This window comes from Phyllopteryx taeniolatus, chromosome 14 (assembly GCF_024500385.1).
Source record: "Phyllopteryx taeniolatus isolate TA_2022b chromosome 14, UOR_Ptae_1.2, whole genome shotgun sequence".
Taxonomy (NCBI): Eukaryota; Metazoa; Chordata; class Actinopteri; order Syngnathiformes; family Syngnathidae; genus Phyllopteryx; species Phyllopteryx taeniolatus.
The window spans coordinates 2,997,917-3,019,860 of NC_084515.1; the positions used below are offsets into that span (position 1 = coordinate 2,997,917).

General features: G+C 43.5%; 2 protein-coding genes across 7 annotated transcripts in view; one reads left to right on the top strand and one right to left on the bottom strand.

The window, feature by feature from the left end:
* The window catches only part of clcn2a (chloride channel, voltage-sensitive 2a), a 94,761-nt gene that overhangs the window by 34,519 nt on the left and 38,298 nt on the right, over nucleotides 1-21,944 (bottom strand). For all 6 annotated transcript variants that reach the window (XM_061798559.1, XM_061798558.1, XM_061798556.1 and 3 more), the window contains exons 2-6: nucleotides 14,990-15,158; nucleotides 5,397-5,528; nucleotides 4,634-4,762; nucleotides 4,155-4,288; nucleotides 1,901-1,981 (exon numbers count right to left, since the gene is read on the bottom strand). In XM_061798559.1, the coding sequence (XP_061654543.1) occupies nucleotides 1,901-1,981; nucleotides 4,155-4,288; nucleotides 4,634-4,762; nucleotides 5,397-5,528; nucleotides 14,990-15,158 (645 nt within the window). The remainder of the gene's footprint in view (nucleotides 1-1,900; nucleotides 1,982-4,154; nucleotides 4,289-4,633; nucleotides 4,763-5,396; nucleotides 5,529-14,989; nucleotides 15,159-21,944) is intronic.
* LOC133489399 (zona pellucida sperm-binding protein 4-like) lies at nucleotides 17,103-20,290 on the top strand. The gene is made up of 8 exons (XM_061798426.1): nucleotides 17,103-17,421; nucleotides 18,028-18,215; nucleotides 18,346-18,443; nucleotides 18,746-18,903; nucleotides 18,973-19,165; nucleotides 19,246-19,393; nucleotides 19,975-20,053; nucleotides 20,115-20,290. Exons 1-8 carry the CDS (start codon nucleotides 17,142-17,144, stop codon nucleotides 20,237-20,239), a joined length of 1,269 nt encoding a protein of 422 aa, XP_061654410.1. The 5' UTR covers nucleotides 17,103-17,141; the 3' UTR covers nucleotides 20,240-20,290.

Sequence of the window (21,944 nt, forward strand, 5' to 3'; positions counted from 1 at the left end):
CGGGGGAAAAGAGAGAGATGTGTGAGTAGTGGAAGTGTGCACAAGTTACCCTTTCTCTCTTAAACGAGCAGCAAATGAACTCAGGCAAACAGTCTTGGGTGGATTGAATCAACATCTTCCCAGACTGATTATCTTTAAATGGGAGGTCGACCCCCTTGGACTATTTGAGTCTAACTGAATGTGGTGTTTTCTCCCCTCCGCATCACCGGCGTCCGTCTTTGAGAGTGCGTCCTGTTGAGTGGTAGACACACCGACATCAAAGCTTGCATTTGGCACAGTCTTTTGCTCGCAAGACCAGAGACATGATGAATTTTGGAAGAGTAGATTGACAGAGGCTAGATTTACACTGCGTGGTTCAAGTGACACAATCCTGATTTTCTGCTCTCGAGTGGTGCAATTGGGAGATGAGTTATTGCAGCGGGAAAAAAAATAAAATAATCATAAAAAAATAATAAATGAACCGGATATTTTCAGATTGAAATCAAGCCTCTTTCAAAAGTAGACAAACCGTTATAGGTGAATCCGCAGTATACAGAAACTATATTAAATACATTTTCTAAAAAATATATTTTCTTAAAAAGATGAAAGAGGTCTGTAATTTTGATCATGGGTACACTTCAACTATTAGAGACAGAATGTAAAAGAAAAATAAAAAAAAAATCCAGGAAATCACATTGTATGATTTTTAAACAATTTATTTATATATTCTTATGGAAATTAAATATTTGGACAGTCAAAAAGTTTAACTTAATACTTTGTAATGAAACCTTTGTTTGCAATTACCGAGGTCAAACGTTTGCTCTAATTCTTGAGCAGGTTTGCACAGACTGCAGCAGGTGTTCTGGCCCAGTTTTCCATGTGGATCTTCTCTCAATCTGTTATGTTTGGGGCTGAAACAGACTTTCAACTCCCACCACAGATCTTCTATCGGGTTGAGGTCTTGAGACTTGCTTGGCCACTCCAGGACATTGAAATGCTTCTCACGGGGCCACTCCTTAGTTGCCTGGGCTGTGTGTTTGGGGTCACTGTCATGCTGGAAGACCCAGTCACGTTCCACCTTCAATGCTCTTATGGAGGAAAGGAGTTTTATGCCCAAAATGTCATGATACATGACCCCATTCATCCTCTCGTTAATACGGAATTGTCATCCTGTCCCCTTTGCAGAAAAGCAGCCCCAAAGCATGATGTTTCCAACCCCATGCTTCACCGTGGTGATGGTGTTCATCATTCTTCTTCCGTCAAACACAGCAAGTGGAGTTCATACCAACATTTTTCATTGGAGGTTGGAGTCTGACTGTTTGAGGGTGTAGACAGGTATCTTTTATACAGATATGGAGTTAAAACATGTGCCATTAATATAGGTAACGTGTGAAGGATAGATGAGCTTCCTAAAGTTGAAGCAACAGGTCTATGAGAGACAGAATTTTTGCTGGTTGGTAGGTGTCCAAATATTTATTTTCCGCAAGAATATACAAATAAATCATACAATGTGATTTCATGGATTGCTTTTTCACATTCTGTCACTCACAGTTGAAGTATGCCTATGATGAAAATGACAGACCTCTTTCATCTTTTTAAGTGGGACAATTTGCACAATCTGTGCCTGTCCAAATGCTTTTTTCCCCGACTGTATGTCATTGGAATTGGGTACTTGGTCCCGCAGTGTGAATCCAACCTGGATATGCTGTGTGGAATTTCTCCTTAATATCATAATAAACACATAATAAAGTTAACAGCTGTATTCTGAAAAGTCTGGTTTGATGCAAAAAATCTGATGATGTCAGACTTGCTTATACGATTATTCATTCAATTGTTCATGTACCATAGCATTTTATTAAAATCAAATATTCATTAGGGTTTGCTAAAAGGCTTAGTGTGCCCCCATGAATTCCACTCTTACCATGCAGATTCCACCAAAAAGAGCAGCCGTAAATTTGCTGAGAAGGGCGGCGCACAGGCTGGCAACATGGACGAAAGGCCCCTGAGGTGCAGGACAGAGAATGGGATGTTAGCAGAACGTAAACTTGTTTTAACACCTTAATGCCTTGTATTACAACTATCAGATGTCTCTAAAAGATTATTCTGAGCGATTATCCTACAGTGTAGGATGTATCAAGAGCGATTTTTCTTCAGAAAAGGTGTTGGGTCCAACGATGATAAATGTTAAGCAGGATACATGATAAGTGGGACAAATTTGAGTCGGATTCCCCTCTTTCAGTCAAAGTCAGCAAAAGACCGATTATCAGATGTCTCTAAAAGATTAACTATCAGTCTGTTTCACGTAACAATCACAAAGTTCATGGATTTGGCCGAACTCGGTGTTCACCACACAGGTAAGGATTTGCCATTGTAACTATTGAACAAGTTCAACATTTACGATTGTTGGCCTCGACTGTTTTTGGGTAGGAAAAAATAATCTCAACGGACCCCACACCGCGGCACGGTGGCCGACTGGTTAGAGCGTCAGCCTCACAGTTCTGAGGACCCGAGTTCAATCCCCGGCCCCGCCTGTGTGGAGTTTGCATGTTCTCCCCGTGCCTGCGTGGGTTTTCTCCGGGCACTCCGGTTTCCTCCCACATCCCAAAAACATGCATTAATTGGAAACTCTAAATTGCCCGTAGGCATGACTGTGAGTGCGAATGGTTGTTTGTTTCTATGTGCCCTGCGATTGGCTGGCAACCAGTTCAGGGTGTACCCCGCCTCCTGCCCAATGACAGCTGGGATAGGCTCCAGTACGCCCGCGACCCTAGTGAGGAGAAGCGGCTCAGAAAATGGATGGATGGATGGATGGACCCCACACCAAAGGATAATCACTTAGGATAAGCTTTCCGATACATCTGAAAATTGAATCTTTGCTGGCTTCGGAATGCTAAAATTCAGCCTATCTGTGTATGTGTACCCCGCTTACAGTGGTGGTTTCCGGTATGTGCAATATGTGCGGCTGCAAAGGGTGGCATTTACGTCAAATGGTTTTCTATTGGTATCATCCATCCATCCATCCATTTTCTGAGCCGCTTCTCCTCACTTAGGGTCGCGGGCGTGCTGGAGCCTATCCCAGCTATTATCGGGCAGGAGGCGGGGCACACCGATTTTATGTTGCACTAGAGCAAACCAACTATTTGAACGGCAGATCGATCTATATTCAAAACAAAGAACACACTCAATTAGCGTTTTCGGTGTGGCCCTACAACATATTGTCGCTGTCGAGTGAAATCCTCGCATCGCCAAAATGACTTTTCAGGAAATTCCCAAAAAAATCTTTCTTGAGTTGCCAAACACTGCATCGTTCAAGTAGATATTATACCTTATATTGCTATCCTATAATGGTGCACACCAACATCAACACTACACAACTCCAAAATCATGTTCAATCGGTAATTTAATATGCTAAAAAATTTATAATTCTTTCCTTGATTAAAGTGGACGTTGCCGCTGCATGCCTTGCGCATTAAAGTCTGCGCTCACGCCAACACCCCACAAGACAAAAAGCCTTTGGTACTTCACAAAAGCAAACAACTGTGGTTACATCACCTTCCCAAGGTCTTAAAGTCATGAGTGCTAAAATAAATAAAATGATGAGCTGATTAAACAGTTTAATAGGCGGAAATGAATCTGTACGCAACTTACCTTCGCAGCTGACCATTTCCTTCTGCACTGAAGTAATTACAGCTATCCATTTCTTTCATTTTTTAAAATTTATTTTAGTCATCCCTACTCAAATGTATCAAACCTACCTATTCTCACTCGTTATTGTCTCAAAGAAATATCCAGACTTTCAATTTTGAGCTGACAAAATGTCGCACGGCTCCCGCAAATTGAGGGAAGGCGCAGAGGGTTGATAGATTTGTTCTCAAGCTATTTTCAACACTTTCAATTTGTTAACCTGGGGTAAAAATGCGGGGGACTGACCAATAGTAGAAATATGTGCAAAAATATGAAATAGACCCTATTTCAGGTTTCCGCCCGACAGCGACAATGTGAGAAACGACTTGAGATAAATTTTGTATGTATGAATACAATTGCAGTGAGTTGATGAGCCTTCAAATCCTGTGGAAAAATTGGAAGAGCAGAGCCACTTAGCAGTGTAATGTTCATGAGACAAAAATAAGAGACAGGAAGCTGTCAAGCATCAAAGATCGCCACAGATCCTCTACCTCCTTCCCCAGAGGCATCCCGCTGCCCAGGGCACAGGTGAGCCCGATGACCTTGGCCACAAACGTCTTAAAAGTCAAGTACTCCTTGAGGACCACTCCCCTCAGGATGGTCTTCATCTCCGGAATGCCCGAGCCTGAGGAATGACAAGATACCAGGTGTGGCCATGATGGAGTGGATGAAAAAGAGGAGTTGAAAGAAAGCAATTACAGAGGAATAAATGAGGAACAAAAAGGAGGGTGGAGAGAGGGTGGATGCGCTGATTGATATTCATATAATCTTCTGTATGCACATCTCATCACAGCGATATTTTACGGATTTCCCGCCGACGTGAGCATGAAAGGAAGTGTGCGTCCACGTCCTTGGAGGCCTTATGGTGCATTACAGAGGCAATTACATTATTCAAACACAGAGCAGCGGCTGCGAATCGGACGATCTGAAACATGTGTTGGTGAATTAAGTCTTTAAACGTGCGCCTCACCCACGGCCTGAGGAGCCAGGATCTGGGTAAATCCTGCAGAGAATGTGATGAGCACCACGGGGTAGCTGACCCAGGCGATGTACTGCAGCAGCAGATTACTGTCCAGGCCGCCGTACATCCACTTCTGTGCTGCACACACATGCATACACAACACACATAGAGTACATACAGTATCAGTGTCGGTGAAATCTTCACGTTTTACAGTGGCTTGCAGAAGCATTCATGGGCCATTCAACCGAATCGGTGCCGTGTGCGTCTCCAGGAAATAAAATGTACAAATGCACAATAAAATTAACAGTAAACAGTGTATCGCCTCTTCGGGCGAGAGGTGGGATACACCCTAAACTGGTCGGCAGCCAATCGCAGCTCACCTAAATTGTGTTTTTAAATGTTATTTTTTTATTTTTTAAATGCATTTTTTATCGAATCACTATAATGTGTTTAGTGTCAACATGCTATTAGCATAGTTGCTATGTGGTTATAGTTTATGCATTTTCTATTCTATGCTAAAAAATCACTCCTGTTACTTTCAGACATGGTACTCAAATAAGGACATTCAATACAACAAAACAATGTCATAAAAAAAGAAAGTTTCCGGAGTAGTTCTATATGTGCATTGTCAGATTCATGGTTAGAAACAAAATGACAGAAATTTCAGTTTATTTTGCGATAGTTACAACAAGCAAAAAAGTTTGACGCCCCTGTCTAGACTGCGTATAAGATCTCTAAAGGGTTTCTTGTCTGCTCTGTGCCTCTTTCCTACCTTCTTGGCAGAAGGCGATGGCGTAGTCCATGACCCAGCTGACCAACGCCATGAGCAGCCCCAGCAGAATGAGGAAGATCCAGTCCTCACCCACCCGCGAGATCAGGAACTTCTGGCAGCTGGATGCACACGCTTGAAGGCCGAGCGGTGGATGGAGAAAGAAAAAGGAATGACTTTAGATATAAATCAGCAGGTTGTGAAAGAAAGGGTCTGATGCATACCCAATGTGAGAAGAAGGCAAGAAAATCCGATTTTACATGTTGAGACACGTTACAAGGGCAAAACAAATGGAGCATTGTAAAGGTTACATAGCTAGGGAAACATTTTCATTAAGCCAGTGAGGGAAAAAAGGCAACAATGACTTCCTGAGAAAACACAGAAATAGCGCTGCAAAACTTACTAACATTGAGGAATAAGTCCAATTATGACAGTCAGATTTTTCGGATGAAGTCAGGTTTCCCATAAAAAATGACTTATTATTATTTTTTTTAATATGTTGAATTTACAGATAAACCGTGATATCATTTCAACAGTTAGTATTACATTATTATCTTGTAATTATCTTCTCTGAGCATAAACAGCTATATCGCTGGCTTGCCTTTGTCTTTGTTTTCTGTGATGCAGCTTGGTAACATTTCAAAGTTACTATTACCATTTTTTTTGCAATTATCATTGACATTGTCAATAGCCTCTCTGAGAGTAAATGGTTCTCTGTAATAAGCGATATCATCTGCAACTCATAGGTGTTACTCATTCCATTTTGCTCCAATTTGTGCAGATTTATTTGGGCATCAATCACTAGTCCATACATCAAATGTTCTCCCCTTGTTTACGTTCTGTTGACCAATAAGAGAAGAGATCCATGGCCTGTAGTTTTTAATGATGAATTTTCAGAAACCGCATGCATGAGAATTAATTTTGGTTTCTGCTCTCTAATGTGTAATGTGTATTTAGGGTTGCCAATTTCACATTTTTTATATTCAAGATAGAACTTTGCAATGCTAAAGGGGCATGCATTTAATATTGTGAAAATACTGATAATCGTGATAATGTCACCATGATCGGGATCGCGAAAATGTACAAACCATTTAATCTCTGCGAGAGTAAAAAAGAAGTATCGTAAATATACCACCTGCAATCTACTGTATTGTACCACCATGTACAACAATTTACTTTTTTTTCATCTGGTAATGTAGCTGGGGACCAATTCTTCTCTTTGTGTGGCATTTCCATTCGAATGGAGAGAATAATCATTTGTAACAACAAGAAAAAAAAACACCTTCAAGATCCAATTGGCAATCAGTAGCGAGGCTTAGAAAATAACCTCATTATGTGAAATGTTTGTAGAGAGGCTTTTCTACATCCACTGTTAATGACAATGCGTTTGCTTTTGTAAACCCACTTGGGGAAATAATTAAATATGCAAAACTCCTCATATTCATGTCAACTTTACAGAATGTGATCACCACAACGAAGCTCTTTTTTGCCAATAGTGAGGATATGTAAAATAAAAATACAGTATATGTCACATACTGCCCTGCAGTTCCATTATTGGAGCCGGGAGGGCGCTTTGTGTCCTCTCTGTGTGTATAAGCCTGCCTGTTCCCGGAAATCCTCGCCTAAGTATTGCAGCCTCTCCTCGCGGTACCACGGCCCACTTTATGTCAAGTAAGCTATACTGTTCCTCGCTTCCCTTCTTAACTCGTGTCTCCTCGTTCCCAGTGGTCACCTGTGTTCCCGACCCACGTCACTCCTGCCACCAAGCCAGCCGCCTGTCCACGCCGCCACCTGCCAACACATCCAGGACCACCTCCATAATATTTCCTCAATAAACTGTTCATCATTTTACATCTGCCTCCACCTGCTCTTGGGTCCAGCTACTCCCCACACATGACAGAATATGCAGTATTTCTACAGTGTACATTTTAATAGTGAATTTACCAGGTGAAGGTGATTGAAAAAGAGGAAATTACATGGTGAATAGTTTGAAAAATGACAAACACAACAAAGCTGGGTCATGGTTATAATTCCACTGTTACATTACACTATAAAGTGAGAGCTAGGTCAGCTAAAAGAAGCATCGCTGGACTCATTTTGTCTGCGGACACGGCCAAAGCCTGGAATCCACTTCAGTTATCCAGAGCAATGGTAGATGTGCCAGTCCCTTGAGAGGGCATACATGTGCTACTGACACATTTGCCAGATCCATACTTCGGAAAAAAAAACCCTGCTGCATGACAGGTTGTCCAAACTGATCGTTCAGACCAGAGATAAGACGGTATGAAAATTTCATATCACGATTATAGTGACCAAAATGATCACCGTTTTCAATAATATCAGGATGTTGCTAAGAAAAAAAAATGCAGCTCAGGCATTGTAATAAGCTACAGTATTAAGGATAATTAAGATTAATTAATTAATCAAGTTAATCAAGCTGTGTCACAGTACAAAGAAGAGCCTGCGACAGAGCCAGCGATCCAAATTACGGTATTAATGAGAATAATGATATAAAGCGGGAATACTAACCATTTGTAATGTTATCCAGCTGCAACACAGAATACAAAGAAGAGCCAGTGACAAAGTTGTTTACTCTCAGAGACACTAAGTAACAGTTATTCTAACTCTTTGAAACATTTACCTGGTTTAACAGTCAATTCCACATCTTTCTCAAAATAAATCTGAATTTCTCCGTCAAAAAAAATCTTATTTCATCGAAAAAATATTTTTGTATTATTTAAATTTTTCTCAAATGTATTTTTCTCCCAAAAAAATATAAAAAATGACTTTGTACTTGGAAATTCACCTTTTTTCCCCCATTATGAACAAGTGTCGTTCCAGAATACAAAGAGGATCCAGTGACTGAGCCACTTACTCTCAAAGATGCTAAATACACTATTGATCATAACTACAATAGAAAATGATAATACTAACTCTTTGAAATTTTATCACTCTTTATCTGTAAATCACACTTTTTTTTGTCCAAAAATCTGGAAAATTGAAAAAACATTTGAATTGATTATAATATTATATATTTTCTTATCGTACATAGTTTTCCCCAAAAATGTATACTAAAAAAAAATTATTTTTTTTCTCAAAAAATCCTTTCATCCCTAGTTCTGAAACTTGTAATGGACAAAGAAATGGAACATTTCCTTTGTGGCATGGCTACAAGTTACCGTGATGTTGCTTTGCTATATATATATATCAAAAAGCTTTACTGCTTGAGGTTTGAAAACACATACACACACAAGGATCCGGGGCTTGTTTTTAGCTCAATGCCACAAAAACAGGGCCTTTTGCTGCATGCGTGGGCTGCCCTCGTCCAAAAAGCTACAGCTCTGGTTACTCATCGTCAAAAGCACACAAATGTAGTTCAGCCTGCCCACACACACACACACACACACACACACACACACCGATACACACACACACAGACATGAGAGGGAATTACTAAAACTCCCACAGTTGAATTTGTCTCACTTAAACTCTTACCTAACAAGAGGGCTGTCCAGCCACAGAGTATATATGAACAGAGTTTAAAAAATGGTTTCCCAACCTTCATTAAGCCAAGGCACATAATTAATCCCATGGCACACCAACAAACAAAAATTTCACGAAAAAGTGTACAGTGGTACCTTAAAATACGGATTGAATTTGTTCCGTGACCACGCTCTCAAATGATGTTTTCCCCATTCAGATTAATGTTTAATGCCATTAATCCAATCCAACCCCCCCATAAAACAGCAACACATTTTTTTGCAATTTCTTCACAACACTCTACAGTATTGTACTTTGTGCATCATGATTTCATGCATTCATTGTGCGGCTCCTTCAGGGAGCAGTATTATAAATGCATAAGTATATACATGAAGAAGAGGGTCACAACTGCTCTGTAAGGTGCAGTAATATTCTGCGTTTTCACAGAGAATAACGAATATATGACTGAGTATTGTTATGATCTGTCTACATGTATTGTTGCACTGTTTGTGTTCAAATATATGTTGTTTAAAGGGTTATAACCAGGGCTTGACATTCAACTTTTTTGGTCACCAGCCACTGTGGGTAGTCGTTTCCCAGAGTTACTAGGCACTCAGCATTTTACCCAACCACAAATATATATTGTGTTTTTGTATGCAAACAAAATACATCAGGGTTTACAGGGTGGGCTGTTTGTTGATGGGAGGGGTATTGCTGAGCGAAATTTTTCTTGATCAAAATAAAACCTGCTAAAGTTGCTCGTGGGAGTGGCGGAGTTACCTGCCACGGCTGAAATACACCCACATGTGGTGGGTTGGCAGGTGTTAATGTCCAGTCCTGGTTATGACACAACAATCGATGCTAGTTTTCTTAGCCTGACTATAGCATTTTTCATTTGTGTAGCATTTAGCTAGCAGACTTTTGTAACATTAAGTTATGTCGTTTGTTGAAATGCATGTGTAATTCTCTTTGTTTTATGTTTATTTACAGTACATTTCAACGGGGAGAGGCAATAAACACCTTGACGCAAGGCCGCTTTTTTGAAGAATTGTTTACTATCTGGCAAACTGCTGTTTGTCGTGAAGTTCGCTGCTCCCATCTAGGGCCCGTAACAAAAATGTTTGCTCGCAACTCAAGACAAAAAACAATATCTGATGTATCTGCTTAGTCAGGGCACTCGTAGATTAAGGTACTGTAACAGGGACCGAGCCCTGTTACGAAGAGCAAAGCCTGCCCGAAATTTTAAAAACTGCCTATTTGAATAGTTTATAAGGTAAACATAAAACAAACTATGATGCCAGAATAATTTAATATTCTTTGAAACTCATCTTACAAGACTACCCTTAAAAATAAATGGCTCACAGATGATGACATGCACATGTGGTGAAGACTCCCCATAACTCCATTAACAACCCAAGCTAAATTGAGCTCCTCCCTGACAAACAAAGCTTGTCCCTCAGTACGATATATCACTTCACCATACTTCCTCAACACCAATACCGGTTAAAAAAGGGCTTTGGCGCCATCTTGTTGCATCTTAGGGCATTTCAGGATCACCACAAAAAAAACGCAAATAGGTGGGGATTACTGTACACTGAAATAATGACGAAATTTTCTCATTGACTTTGCAAATGTACTTACTCTGTGTGAAATATCGGCGTCTTTAGCTGAACACAAAGCTATTATTCTGCTGTATGAATGGCAACAGGTGGACACACAGGTTAATTGTACCTTCTGCTATCTAGTGGAAGAGCATGTAATGGTTCTGCCTGTCACTATTCAATGCTGGGATAGATAGATGAACAAAGATACATTATTTGTAGTAAATAAATAATTTTGGGCGTCACAGTGAATGACTGGTTAGAGCGTCTGCTTCACAGTTCTGAGGACCAGGGTTCACTTGTCTGGAGTTTGCATGTTCTCCCCGTGCCTGCGTGGGTTTTCTCCGGGTACTCCAGTTTTCTCCCACATCCCAAAAACATGCATGGCGGGTGGATCGAAGACTCTAAATTGGCCGTAAATGTGAATGTGAGTGCGACTGGTTGTTTGTTTATACAGCATGTGCCCTACGATTGGCTGGCGACCAGTTGGTGGGAGTTAACTGGGATAGGCTCCAGCAGGCCTGCGACCCAAGTGAGGATAAGCAGTATGGAAGATGAATGAATAAATCATTTTCAGACTCCATCCATCCATCCATTTTCTACCGCTTATCCGGGTCGGGTCGCGGGGGCACTAGCTTCAGCAGGGACGCCCAGACTTCCCTCTCCCCAGCCACTTCATCCAGCTCTTCCGGGGGGATCCCGAGGCGTTCCCAGGCCAGCCGAAGGATGTAGTCTCTCCAAGTGTGAAGATCGACCGATAAATTGAGAGCTTCGCCTTTCGGCTTACCTCTTTCTTTACCTCAACGGACCGATACAAAGTCCGCATCACTGTAGACGCTGCACCGATCCGCCTGTCGATCTCCCGTTCCATTCTTCCCTCACTCGTGAACAAGACCCCAAGATACTTGAATTCCTCCACTTGGGGCAGGATCTCATCCCCGAGCTGGAGAAGGCATGCCACCCTTTTCCGACTGAGGACCATGGTCTCAGATTTGGAGGTGCTGATTCTCATCCCAGCCGCTTCACACTTGGCTGCGAACTGCTCCAATGAGAGTTAGAGGTCACGGCTTGATAAAGCCAACAGAACCATCTGCAAAAAGCAGAGATGCAATACTGAGGCCACCAAACCGGACCCCCTCTATGCCTCGGCTGCGCCTAGAAATTCTGTCCATAAAAGTTATGAACAGAATCGGCGACAAAGGGCAGCCTTGGCGGAGTCCAACCCTCACCGGGAACGAGTCCGACTTACTGCCGGATATGCGGACCAAACTCTGACTCCGGTTGTACAGGGACCGAACAGCCCGTATCAGGGGGTTCGGTACCCCATACTCCCGAAGCACTCTCCACAGGACTCCCCGAGGGACACGGTCGAACGCCTTCTCCAAGTCCACAAAACACATGTAGACTGGTTGGGCGAACTCCCATGCACCCTCGAGGACCCTGCCGAGGGTGTAGAGCTCCTTGAGCCGTCACCTTGTCGTGGTGGAGGGGTTTGTGCGTCCCAGTGATCCTAGGAGCTAAGTTGTCTGGGGCTTTATGCCCCTGGCAGGGTCACCCATGACAAACAGGTCCTAGGTGAGGGACCAGACAAAGCACGGCTCAAAGACCCCTAATGATGACGACAAACAATGGACTTCGTTTTCCCTTGCCCGGACGCGGGCCACCGGGGCCCCCCACTGGAGCCAGGCCTGGTGGTGGGGCTCGAAGGCGAGCGCCTGGTGGCCGGGCCTCCACCCATGGGGCCCGGCCGGGCACAGCCCGAAAGGGTAACGTGGGTCCCCCTTCCCATGGGCTCACCACCTGTGGGAGGGGCCATAGGGGTCGGGTGCAGTGTGAGCTGGGCGGTGGCCGAAGGCGGGGACCTTGGCGATCCGATCCCCGGCTACAGAAGCTGGCTCTAGGGATGTGGAATGTCACCTCTCTGGCAGGGAAGGAGCCCGAGCTGGTGTGTGAGGTCGAGAGGTTCCGACTCGATATAGTCGGACTCGCCTCCACACACACCTTGGGCTCTGGTACCAGTCCTCTCGAGACGGGTTGGACTCTCTTCCACTCTGGAGTTGCCCATGGTGAGAGGCGCCGAGCAGGTGTGGGTATACTTATTGCCCCCCGGCTTGGCGCCTGTACGTTGGGGTTCACCCCGGTGGACGAGAGGGTAGCCTCCCTCCGCCTTCGGGTGGGGGGACGGGTCCTGACTGTTGTTTGTGCCTATGCACCAAACAGCAGTTCAGAGTACCCACCCTTTTTGGAGTCCTTGGAGGGGGTGCTGGAGAGCGCTCCCGCTGGGGACTCCATTGTTCTGTTGGGGGACTTCAATGCTCACGTGGGCAATGACAGTGAGACCTGGAAGGGCGTGATTGGGAGGAACGGCCCCCCTGATCAGAACCCGAGCGGTCTTCTGTTATTGGACTTCTGTGCTCGTCACGGATTGTCCATAACGAACACCATGTTCAAGCATAAGGGTGTCCACACGTGCACTTGGCACCAGGACACCCTAGGTCGCAGTTCGATGATCGACTTTGTGGTCGTGTCATCGGACTTGTGGCCGCATGTCTTGGACACTCGGGTGAAGAGAGGGGCGGAGCTGTCAACTGATCACCACCTGGTGGTGAGTTGGCTCCGATGGTGGGGGAAGATGCCGGTTCGACGTGGCAGGCCCAAACGTATTGTGAGGGTCTGCTTGGAACGTCTGGCAGAATCCCCTGTCAGAAAGAGTTTCAACTACCACCTCCGACAGAACTTTGCTCATGTTCCGGGGGAAGGCGGGGGACATCGAGTCCGAGTGGACCATGTTCCGCGCCTCCATTGCTGAGGCGGCCAACCGGAGCTGTGGCCGTAAGGTGGTCTGTGCCTGTCGTGGCGGCAATCCCCGAACCCGTTGGTGGACACCAACGGTGAGGGATGCCGTCAAGCTGAAGAAGGAGTCCTATCGGGCCTTTTTGGCTTGTGAGACTCCTGAGGCAGCTGATGCGTACCGGCTGGCCAAGCGGAATGCAGCTCTGGTGGTCGCTGAAGCAAAAACCCGGGCATGGGAGGAGTTCGGTGAGGCCATGGAGAAAGACTTCCGGACGGCTTCGAGGAAATTCTGGTCCACCATCCGACGTCTCAGGGGAGGAAAGCAGTGCACCACCAACACTGTGTATAGTGAGGATGGGGCGCTGCTGACCTCGACTCGGGACGTTGTGAGTCGGTGGGGAGAATACTTCGAAGACCTCCTCAATTCCACCGACACGCCTTCCCATGAGGAAGCAGAGTGTGGGTTCTCTGAGGCGGGCTCTCCTATCTCTGGGTTTGAGGTCACCGAGGTAGTTAAAAAGCTCCTCGGTGGCAGGGCCCCGGGGGTGGATGAGATTCGCCCAGAGTTCCTAAAGGCTCTGGATGTTGTGGGGCTGTCCTGGTTGACACGCCTCTGCAACATCGCGTGGACATCGGGGACAGTGCCTCTGGATTGGCAGACTGGGGTGGTGGTCCCCCTTTTTAAGAAGGGGGACCGGAGGGTATGTTCCAACTACAGGGGGATCACACTGCTCAGCCTCCCTGGTAAGGTCTATTCAGGGGTGCTGGAGAGGAGGGTCCGTCGGGAAGTCGAATCTCAGATTCAGGAGGAGCAGTGTGGTTTTCGTCCTGGCCGTGGAACAGTGGACCATTTTCAGACTCATTAAGTGAAATTGGATAAATTCTGCAGTACGCCTGATCTGTGATTGGGAATAACTGATAAAAAATAAATAAATAAGTCTCTTTATGTACGAGCAAATGGGCGGCCAGATCACAAATCGTTTGGCTGTTTTGTGAGGGTTATAAACGTCTCCCATAAAAACTGAGTGAGGCTGGATATAAAGGCGCTTTCACCAGTATCGCAGTCTATCCATCTCAGCTTTAATCAGATCGCTGGTCACAAGGGCAAACTCACAAATATGTGCGAGGAAAACCACATTGTTATTGCTGTTATTGAAAGGTGCACTTCTGACAAGTATAATGGCAGTGGATAGATAGATAGATAGATAGATAGATAGATAGATAGATAGATAGATAGATAGATAGATAGATAGATAGATAGATAGATAGATAGATAGATAGATAGATAGATAGATAGATAGATAGATAGATAGATAGATAGAGTAAACCAACAAGAAAACAACACACTCGACCAATCCCAGATACACACACACACACACACACACAATGGAAGGTGGGCACTTGTCTTTGACATTGAGCCAGCCTGCTCGGCTGGAGGTCATTGCTCAGCTCAGTCTCATCGAATCATGGTCACGTCTCTTCATCTCTCCACTCAGGTAGACCCTCTGCTCTACTTTCAAGGTGCAATTGTACACAGCTGCAAAGTATTCTTCCAAAACATTTTCAATCTTACAGCAAAAAAATACATTTCAATTACCTATTTTAAGAAGAATATGACTATATTAATGGAACAAATATTACAGGACTCCCGATTATGTAAATGGAAACTTTGCCTACCCCTTCTATAGGATGACAGTGAAGGGGAAAAACAAAACCACTTACATTGGCACTTTGCACACGGGTCTTTCTGGTACTCTTGCAGGTCCGCTGAGCGACTTCGGACGCCGGTGTTCCGCCGCAGACCTCCGCCGTTCCGCACGCCGCCATCCCGTAGGCGGGCTGCTTCCGCCTTGGCGTAGACACCCAGCTCCTGGGTGTACCGCCCATACATCTGTGACGGAAAGGTTTTACACACACAGTATGTTAATACACGAGGTAAAAAATGCCTGGTCAACACAAGAATCTGCAGTATTTGCTTTACTGGAATAATGGAATATTAATTTAAAGAGCACTCAACAAACGATCCAAGGGAAAAGTAGTGGTGTACAAACTGATTTTTAACATCTTAAAGGATTGTTTTCAATTTATACGTGTGGTTTCCGACACATGACGAGGAAAACAATCAGCATGTGTTCTTACAGCTCTTATAGTGTGTGGTGTACTTAAGATGACCAACACACCACGCTCATAACGATATCTCCACCAAGAATCGTGCGTTTCCGCCCACAAACCGGCTGTCTGGCGTAGTACCAAGACTGACCTGTGTGAGGCAGTACGGTGTCACAAGGCATCCAGACTGCCGTATTATAGAAGAAGAAAGAGTAGTAATAGAAGAAATAAATGAAGGATAACCTATTATAAATATTGAAGAGGTTTAATATTTAAGATTGACACGCCAAGCACATCATTGATAAAAAAATAAAAAAATAAAAAAATTCTTAACACACTCCACACACCAAAAGATCATCAGGATAATCATTTAGAGACATCCGACAATCGGGCCCTTGCTGATTTTAATTGCACGGGAGGAAAAATGCTAAAATTTGTCCTGATTGTCGGCTTGTGTGTAACCCACATTAACTGAATTTTAAAATGTGAGCGACCCCATACAGAACAAAGAATAAAATCGGCAAAATCACAGAGTCCATTGGCCACAATCATTAAGATTTCCATCCATCTTCCGTCCCGCTTTTCCTCACGCGTGTCGCGGGCGTGCTGGAGCCTATCCCAGCAATTTTCGGGCGAGAGGCAGGATACACCCTGAACTGGTCGCCAGCCAATCACAGGGCACATAGAAACAAACAACCATTCGCGCATATATTCACACCTAAGGGCAATTTAGAGTCTTCAATCAACCTACCATGCATGTTTTTGGGATGTGGGAGGAAACCGGAGTGCCCGGAGAAAACCCACATAGGCTCGGGTAAAACATGCAAACTTCACACAGGCAGGGCCGGGATTTGAACCCCGGTCCTCAGAACTGTGAGGCAGATGTGCTAACCAGTCGCCCACCGTGCCGCCCATCATTTAGATTTATCATCGGAAATCTTGTTCACTGTACATGTTTAACATTTACGGTAGTTGACCCTGACCGAGGAGGAAAAAATCCCTCTTAACACCCTACACACCACAGGCCACCACAGACATCTTGACAATCGGGCCTTTGCTGACTTTCAAGAAAGTGGGAATTGGGCTCAAATTAGACCTGATTATAGGTGTACAGATAGGTGTATATAGGTGTACTCCACTTGTACTCCAGTACAATATAAACAATATACTGTAGAAATGATCTTACATACAGCCAAACTCGGTGTTGACCACATACATAAGGATTTGCAATAGTATATAAATATTGAACATGTTTAATATTTACAATAGTCGGCCCTGACTGGAAAAAAAATCCCTCTTACCACAAAACACACCACACAATAATCACTAAGAACAATCTTGTTACTTGGGTTGATTCATGTAAACATACAAAATTGGAAATATATTTGTTTTTAATTTTCATTTTGTATAATGTCGTCACTGTGTGATTGTCAAGCTTTAAAAAGAAGACTGCTGACTACTGATGGAAAAAATGCAAGCTGACACATGTTCACTGCACTCAAACAAAAAACAACCTCAATCAGCTTGTTACAACTTTTTTTTTTTTTAAATCCACTAATTTTTGACTGAGCAGTCACAAACTGACTTTTTCCCCCGAGCCAATGAGCTCCACCTGTCAGCTGCCAGCTAATTAACTCTACACGGCTGGCATTCAATTGACTCCTGATGACGAGAGGCAGAACCCCAGCCAACTTTGCTGCCATCCATCTAGTATAAAGCCTGGATCTGAGTTGTAAGCATTGTCCCTGCACTCTTGAGCACTGTCATGGCGTGGTCCCGGAGCCTGGTTGATGTTTTGGTGGTGATTGTAGGACTTTTGGCCTGTCATGCTGTGGCCCAACACTGGATGGATGCTGTGAACCGCAACCCGCCTGCCTCGCTGCCTCAGAAACAGGCGGGGGCCCCTCTGCCAGCGACAAATGTCGACAAATGCCAAGTGGAGCACAATGAGATGATCCAGTGCGGGACCCGCGACATCACCCGGGAGCAATGCGGAGCCATCAACTGCTGTCATAATGGACGGCAGTGCTATTACGGCAAAGCGGGTAACTTGTTTGGCATTATATGTAGTAGGGATAACCAACAATTGTTAGAAGTGTTTAGTTCAGCGATTGTATACCAGTGATGTACAGGCAGAAAAAGTTAATACTTTCCCACTAGATAGCAGAAAGTTTAATTAACCTGTGTATCCACCAGTTGCCACATTTATGCAACAGATCATTTTGTTCAACTTAATAGGCCCATATTTGACATTAAGAAAATTGAAATGAAATCATTTGTTTGTTTGTTTTTTTTTTTTTTTTTGTGACATTTGGTGTCATTGATGCTAACTTCCAACTGCTAGAGTTGGATTTTGGTTAATCTTGAATTTGTAAACTCAAAACCGAATAGTGCATTGGCTCATGGTTGGCAAACAGGGTTTTGCTAGCCTAAGCCATTTTTTTTTGGGGGGGGGGCTGTAAAAAAAGTCCTCAAGCAACAGTCCACTTGCCTCTAATTTGTGGCTTACCATGACCTGGTTGACTAAAATCTACAAAGGTGAAAACAATTTTTTGTAAGCACATTTGTTTTGTTTTTTTTTTGTTTAAAAAGGATTTGGGCAAGTATGCTTTAACACTATTTGTCAAAATAATAATTTCATTTCTTGTCAGTGACTGTGCAGTGTACAAGAGATGGCCAATTTGTGGTGGTGGTGGCCCGTGACTCCACGTTGCCCCCAGTGGATGTGACTTCAATCAGCCTTATGGAAATGAATGATCCAGCTTGCGACGCAGTTGATACCACTGCCACATTTGCCATCTTTCAGTTCCCCATGACCCTGTGTGGCACGACAGTAAAGGTGTGTGACAAGGTTGCTTTTTTTTTTTTTTTTTTAAACTATGCCGAAGCTTAACTTTACCAAAACAAATGAATTTGATTTAATGGCAATCAAGGTTTACAATCAAAGTGTAATGGCTGTTTTACTGCAGGAGGAAGATAACTTTGTGGTGTATGAGAACCATATGTCGTCATCGTATGAAGTGGGTATTGGCCCCAGAGGCTCGATCACCAGGGACAGCCATTTTGAGTGAGTAAATTTTTAGTTCTATGTTTGAGAAAAGAGATCAGAGACTAAATGATTTCAGTTGAAGTACTGAAAACCTGTTTCTGTTAAATACTGTGTACTTGTAGTTTGAGGTCTAAACAAGCATAAAATTCTGAACTTTTTTTTTTTAAATGTGAGATTACAAATTATCCACCACTGACCATGTGTCTTTAAACTAGAATAAAATGTTTAACTCTATGATGCTTTATCAGCTTGTTTTGTTGACCATATGATAAATGGAACTAGGTTTTTTTGGACTTCCTAATACAATGTTCTTTCCCAAGGTTGCTGTTCCAGTGTAGATATTCAGGCACTGCTGTGGAGGCTCTGGTTGTGGAAGTCAATCCCCTTCCTGCACCTGTGTCAGTTGCTGCTGGTGGACCCCTCAAAGTGGAGCTCAGACTGGGCAATGGCGAGTGTTTCTCAAAGGGTTGTGTTGAAGGTGTGTACTACCACAGCAGATATTTTTTTTTTTTTTTTTGGATGGGTCTAAGTGAAACTCTACTTACAGAAGAGGCAGCATACAACTCCTTCTACACTGCGGCAGACTACCCAGTCACCAAGGTTCTGAAGCAACCAGTATATGTTGAGGTCCGCATCCTCGATAGGTCCGATCCCAACATTGTTTTGAACTTGGAGCGCTGCTGGGCCACCACAACATTCAACCAGAACAGCGTTCCTCAGTGGGATCTTCTAGTTGATGGGTACATGCATGTTTGACTTGAATGGCAATTCCCTCACAGTGTCTTCCAGGCTTTAAAAGATGCATTCTTGCTGGTTTCAGGTGTCCCTACCACGATGACCGCTACCAGACCATTGTCCTGCCTGTGCAAGAGTCTTCAACAATAGATTACCCAATGCACTACAAGCGTTTTGTCTTCAAGATGTTTACCTTTGTGGATCCCAACTACTTCAGTCCCCAGAAGGACAGGGTAATGTGTCAGAACCTCACTAAAAATCAGGTGTAAAAGTACATTTTTGTGCTATTGGGACAAAAACCTGTTCCAAATCATATTGAACCTTCTAGACTGTCTTTATATTTTTTAATTTATTTTTTTATTAAAATGAAATTGACCTAATTTAGCCATGGAGAACTTGATACAACCCATCAAATGGCTTGGATAATCTTTTGGTGACATCTGATAATGAGGCCTTCACAGACATTGATTAGAGCCCTGCTGAATTAGTTTTTTGAGCAGATTGGGGCAGAAAATCACATGATGCACTCTAAAACCACTGATTTTTGGGTTGTCTGACATCTGATTGGGCCTTTTTCTGATTTTGATCAGGTGGAAATCAAACCTTAGCTTGTGTTTACCCTGCTTAGCTTCAAAAACTTATAAATATAATCTTGTGACTGGATGATTTGACAGGCCTTTTTGCAAACTTATTGGAAAAATCCCATTTCAGACTTGAGGTTGACAACACAAATGTGCCATGTCCAGTTTTTTTCTCCTCCCTTGACTGCATACATGCTAGCCACTGGTTTTTTAAACTGATTACTACTTTTCAGGTTTTCATCCACTGTGCTACAGCAGTGTGCTCTCCCACCAGCACGAACTCCTGTGACCAGCCATGCCGTCATCGACACGGTAACTGCTTAAAACTTGGAATGTTGCATTTTAGTCTTTAAACTTATGTTTTATCTTTCAGAGTCTGTAGGAAAATCTGTGACTGCGGCACACATGTCTCCAAGCCAAGATGTGGTCTCAAGCAAGCAGGTGATTCTGACTCAAACGAGGGGCTTCGCCACTGATGTGCTGAAAAAATGGAGATGAGCTCCTACCCCAAAGCTGGTCATGACTTTTAATAAAGGCTTGTTAAAAACAGTTTCAGCGATACCTTGTCTCATTGCTAATGTGAAGGTCACTGCCTTGAATTGGTGTGCTGAGCCACTAATGGAACTCATTTATGCCCACACTGAAAGAAGTTCGAAATTCTGCTTAGAAGTCAATGGATGGCTAAACATGCTGCCCTTGAATTGTCATTTTGATACTGTATGGAACTTTTTTATTTACTTTTTTTATTTTATTTTATTTATTTTTTTTGTGTAGGGCATGATATAATGTACAGCACATTAGGATTGCCCTTATCCCATGGAAACTTGGTGCAGTATAGCACAGAATGCACAAATACTGGCATGCTTCAAATGGCTAGTGGAGTTATAAGGTATATTTCCTAGTCATAAATCCAGTTGCAATCAATTTAGATGTGCATCCTCTGAGACTTTCTTGCCCTTGTAGTTTTCTCCATGCTGTAACTTGGGTATCATTCTCCTTCACTGAATCTGCACAATGCCTTCTCCCAACTCCTCCACCCCCTCTGTTCATTGAAATGGGCATCACGATTCTTCCAGACTTGCTTGTGCTGCTCATATGAACAGGGGGTGGAGGGTTGCAGATGGCAAGTAGAGCAGCTCTATACTATGTTTACTTTTGATTGGCAAGGAGCACAGTGCTATTTTCCCTTCACGCTAACCTACAATCCAACCTGCTGGCCAATGTTTGATCTGTATGCAGGGCATTTATAAAGCGGGGCATACAAGCAGAATATTGGGATGAATTTAGCCTTTATTTTCCACCTGTACAATCAAACTTGGCAAAGGCCAAATTATTAAGCCAAATTATTTAGCCTGTTCAATATAACAGCCACAACTCATCACAATATACTTAAATGTGGTGACAACCTGGTTTCTATTCAACTAATAGTCCATTTTCTGTCAGTATGGATGTCAGTATGTGCTGCCTCACAGGTCAATCTCGGTACAACAAAAGATGGTTGTGTGTTGTGCTGTTGGTCATCTTGAATACGCCGCAGTAAGAAAACATGCTCCCTGCCTTTCATATTTGTTGAAAGACTTGATACCACAGCATGTGAATTGGTTAAAGTGGTAGTGTAATCTATCCAATAAGTTACAAACTGCATCAGGTATGTGTAAGATGTATGGCAGTCTGTTTTGAAATGTACAGAAAATATTGCACAAGTGACGCTTGAAAGTGTTTTGTTAGTGCTATTGAACATTCTTATTGCTGTACGTGTGTACACTGCTTTACCCACCAATCCCTCTAGAAGAGCAAGAAGGTGCCAGCAAACAGGCATTGCGCATCTGCATAGCAATTGACAAGTGCATTACTGTAGGGGAAAAAAAAAAAAAAAAAAAAACTTGAAGATCAGGCAACTGTTTGTTGGTGTGGGCAGCACAGTGGTTAGCACGTCTGCTTCACAGTTCTGTAGTTCTGGCCTGTGCTTCTTCACACAATCCAAACATGCATGTTCAGTTCATTGGCCTTCACAGGCCTCTATATTGTCTGTAGGTGTGACTGAATCGGCATTTGTCTATATGTGCCCTGTGATTGACTGGCGACCAGTTCAGGGTGTACCCCGCTTCTCCCAAAGTCAGCTGGGATCAGCTCCAGCTCAGCCGTGAACCACTATAGAAAATGGGTGGACAGATATTTGGTAAACGGTATGAGCGTAAAAAAT

Coding starts and splice junctions, on each gene's coding strand:
- LOC133489399 (XM_061798426.1), top strand. CDS start 17,142: ATGGCGTGGTCCCGGAGCCTGGTTGATGTTTTGGTGGTGATTGTAGGA. Junction 18,216..18,345: donor TGTGTGGCACGACAGTAAAG/GTGTGTGACAAG, acceptor GTTTTACTGCAG/GAGGAAGATAACTTTGTGGT. Junction 18,904..18,972: donor CTCAAAGGGTTGTGTTGAAG/GTGTGTACTACC, acceptor CTCTACTTACAG/AAGAGGCAGCATACAACTCC.